Source organism: Ammospiza caudacuta, chromosome 6 (genome assembly GCF_027887145.1).
Source record: "Ammospiza caudacuta isolate bAmmCau1 chromosome 6, bAmmCau1.pri, whole genome shotgun sequence".
NCBI classification, from domain to species: Eukaryota; Metazoa; Chordata; class Aves; order Passeriformes; family Passerellidae; genus Ammospiza; species Ammospiza caudacuta.
In genome coordinates, this window is record NC_080598.1 from 13,665,800 (window position 1) to 13,668,931 (window position 3,132).

Below are 3,132 nucleotides of genomic sequence, written 5' to 3' on the forward strand. Positions count from 1 at the left end.
GGCTACTCCATCCCTGGAAGTGTCCAAGGCCAGTCTTTTTGGGGCTTGGAGCAAGCTGGTCCAGCACTAATCCCAGCTTTACCCCCAAGGATCTGCCACTGCCCAGGACTGGGACAGAGCACATCCAAGCTGGCATCTTCCTGGGACGTGGCTGAGCTGCAGTCAGGGGTTTCTGGGTTTTGTGGGATTCACATCAACACACAGACACAGCCCAAGCTCTTGAAGCCTTTATTACAAGAAGGACAAACAGGGACCTTCTGCCTTGCTTGGCTCCTCTGGGATGAGCAGCCCAGGCCCAGGGGAGCTGCAGGAAGCTGAGGAGGGAGCTGCTCTGAGGGAGCACAACAGGATCCCTGGCACTACCTTGGATGGGTCCCTGTCTCTGCTGGTCACCCCACAGAAGGTCATGAGCCCTTCTAGGGCCACCATGAGGGCCTCAGCAGGAAGGTGAGTGAGCTGGTGGGTGGGTGTAAGGGATCCTGTTGGGGTCCAGCCAGCTGTGTCTGCACTGGGTGCTCCCCAGGGATGCTGGCCAGTGCCATGGGCAGGTTCTGTGCAGGGCTGAGGATCTGTTGCTGGGGGTTTGAAGTCCTGTCCTTAGGCACGAGGAGCAGTGGGAGGTCACGGCTCGGCCCCACAGAGCAGGGCAGCTGGGAGCTGCCATGGCCCTGAGCTGTGGTGCCTGTGGGAGTGCTGGAGCCTGTGGGCTGTTCCCAAGGGTTTCTCCTGGGAAATCAAGAGGTTAAAACCTAGATGGGAATTGGGTGTAAGGAGATGCTGCCTTCTGCATGTGCTGCTTGCACAGTGGAGCCTGAGAGGCCAGAGAGGCACTTCAGACACTGAGGAGCACTGACAAGCAAACCTACCCTTCATCTGGCAGCTTCTGGGGTAGAACAGCCTGGCACTGGGATTCCCGCCTCCACTGCAGGGCCCTGAACATGGACAAACACCAAGCTAAACTCCCCTGGGAGCAGAATTTAGGACACCATTCCCAGCAAACTCATCACATGATATCTTTTGAGTCCTACTTGGCCGTGAAAAGCAGTGATGACTTCATGGATGTGCCCTGCTGCATCTGCACCTTTGGCTGGAGAAACTGGGATGCTCTGTCTGGTTACGGGGGCAGCTCCTCCAGCAGGCCAAGCAGGTTATGAAAGTCACACTCATTCCAAACAGCCATCTGCTGTCAGCAGCCACGTGTCCCCATCTGCACCTGCAGAATGCACATTGTCCTACATTGTCCCCTCACCAGTAAGCCACAATTTTAAAGGATAAATGCACAGCAATTTCATGGCTCCCTGTGCAAGTCGACCTCTTCCCGTGGCACAAAGCGCTGCCTGTTGCTTAGGAACAATCTATATCCTACTAAAATGAAGATGTGCTCCCTCCAAAGAGTTTTTTTACACAATGGGTGTTTGCCTTGCTCAGACACTGACCCATCTCCTGCATAAACCATGGGGGGAAGTCTCTGTGCTCCAAATGTTGCACTGGACACCTACTACACCCAGCCAGGATTTGGGATATAGGGATATGGCCTAACTGTGGTTTGGGATGAGGGGCTGTGCAAACCCAATCCCTCAAGGTAACCTGGACTGCAAAGCTATCTTGTCCGAGGCCCCGGTGGGAACATCTGCCAGGGTGGAGCAGGTGTTGAAGCGGGAAGCCTTGCAGGACGTGCTCCTGGAGCTCTGCTTCTTGCGGTAGAAGTAGCCGCTGAGGTGGGACCAGAACTTGTCGTGGAGGGAGGCGTAGATGAAGGGGTTGTAGCAGGCGGAGCTCATAGCGATCAGGTGGCATGAGACCTGGATGACGTTGACGTACCTCTTGTCCAGGATGGTGAACTCCTCGTCGATGTCCCGGATGAAGTTGACCACCTGCAGGGGCAGCCAGCAGATGGCAAAGCAGACCACGGAGATGGTGAGCACACGGAAGGTCTTGTGCTTGGTCCTGGTCCACTTGTCCCGGCAGTGAAAGGCGGCGCCCGGCACGTTCCTCCTGCGCAGGTGGTAGGTGATGGCACAAAAGGAGATGGACACAGCCAGCAGCGGGAGCATGTAGGACAGCAGCAGCATCAGGCACGAGTACAGCAGCCGCTGCCTCTCCTCGTGCTTCCAGAACTCCTCGCAGATGATCATGTCGTGGCCGATGGCGTTGAGGTCCAGGTAGTGGGTGTGCAGCGAGGTGGGCACGGAGGCAGCGATGGAGAGCAGCCAAATGCAGGCCACGAGGCCGGCGCAGGCCCTGCGGCCGATCCGCCTGCGGATGGGGTACGCCACCACCACGTAGCGGTCGATGGCGATGGCCGTGAGGGACAGCACCGACACGAAGACGGTGGCGGCCTGCAGCAGGGTGACAAAGTGGCACATGAACATGCCAAAGAGCCAGCCTCGCTCCTCGAAGGCGTAGGACACGGTGAGGGGGACGCAGGCCAGGCACATGATGAAGTCGGCCACGGCCAGGTTCCCGATCAGGAAGTTGGTGGTGCAGTGAAGCTTCTTGGTGAGGGCGATGAGGAGGATGAGGAAGAGGTTCCCAATGCACGCCACCACCACCAGCGTGGCGTAGAGCGGGATGAAGAGCGGCTTCAGCTCCAGGAGCAGGTCCAGGCCCGTGAAGATCAGAGCTGAATTGTTGTGCCAGGAGTCATTGGGCAGCTGAGCCATGGGAGCCCCTGTGGCTGATGCAGCTTCTCCACAACTCAAAGTCAAACACAAGATGAGCCTGTGAGCTCTGGAGGGGACACAAATACATTTTGGCTGAACTTCTGGGCAGAAGGACCTGTCCCAAGTCTGGACCTCTTGCACAGTGCTGTGCTGAGGCACTACTGGCTGGTTTAAATGACTTGCCTAAGAGTGAAGATGCCCTGTGACAGACACAGAGGAGCTCGGGTATGGAGGAGAATTGGGAAGCTGGCTGTGAAATAGTGAAGCAGCCAGCACAGATCTGTGGGGAGCTGCCAGCTAGGAGCAGCAGAACCTAAAAATCAACTCAAGAAACCTCATGGAGAGTTTGTACCTGGGAACTGAGCTGAGCTGACTTAAGGCAGAAAAAAAGGAACACTCCTGCATTTCTTGCTTTTTATTTTTCCCAGTTAATTCCACCCTGACCCACCATCCCCATGGCACCTGGCTG

General features: G+C 56.6%; 1 protein-coding gene across 1 annotated transcript; it reads right to left on the reverse strand.

Moving 5' to 3' along the window:
- Positions 1-1,577: 1,577 nt before the first annotated feature.
- Positions 1,578-2,663, reverse strand: LOC131559459 (prolactin-releasing peptide receptor-like). The gene has a single exon (XM_058807816.1). It carries the CDS (start codon positions 2,661-2,663, stop codon positions 1,578-1,580), a length of 1,086 nt encoding a protein of 361 aa, XP_058663799.1.
- Between the last annotated feature and the right edge of the window lie 469 nt (positions 2,664-3,132).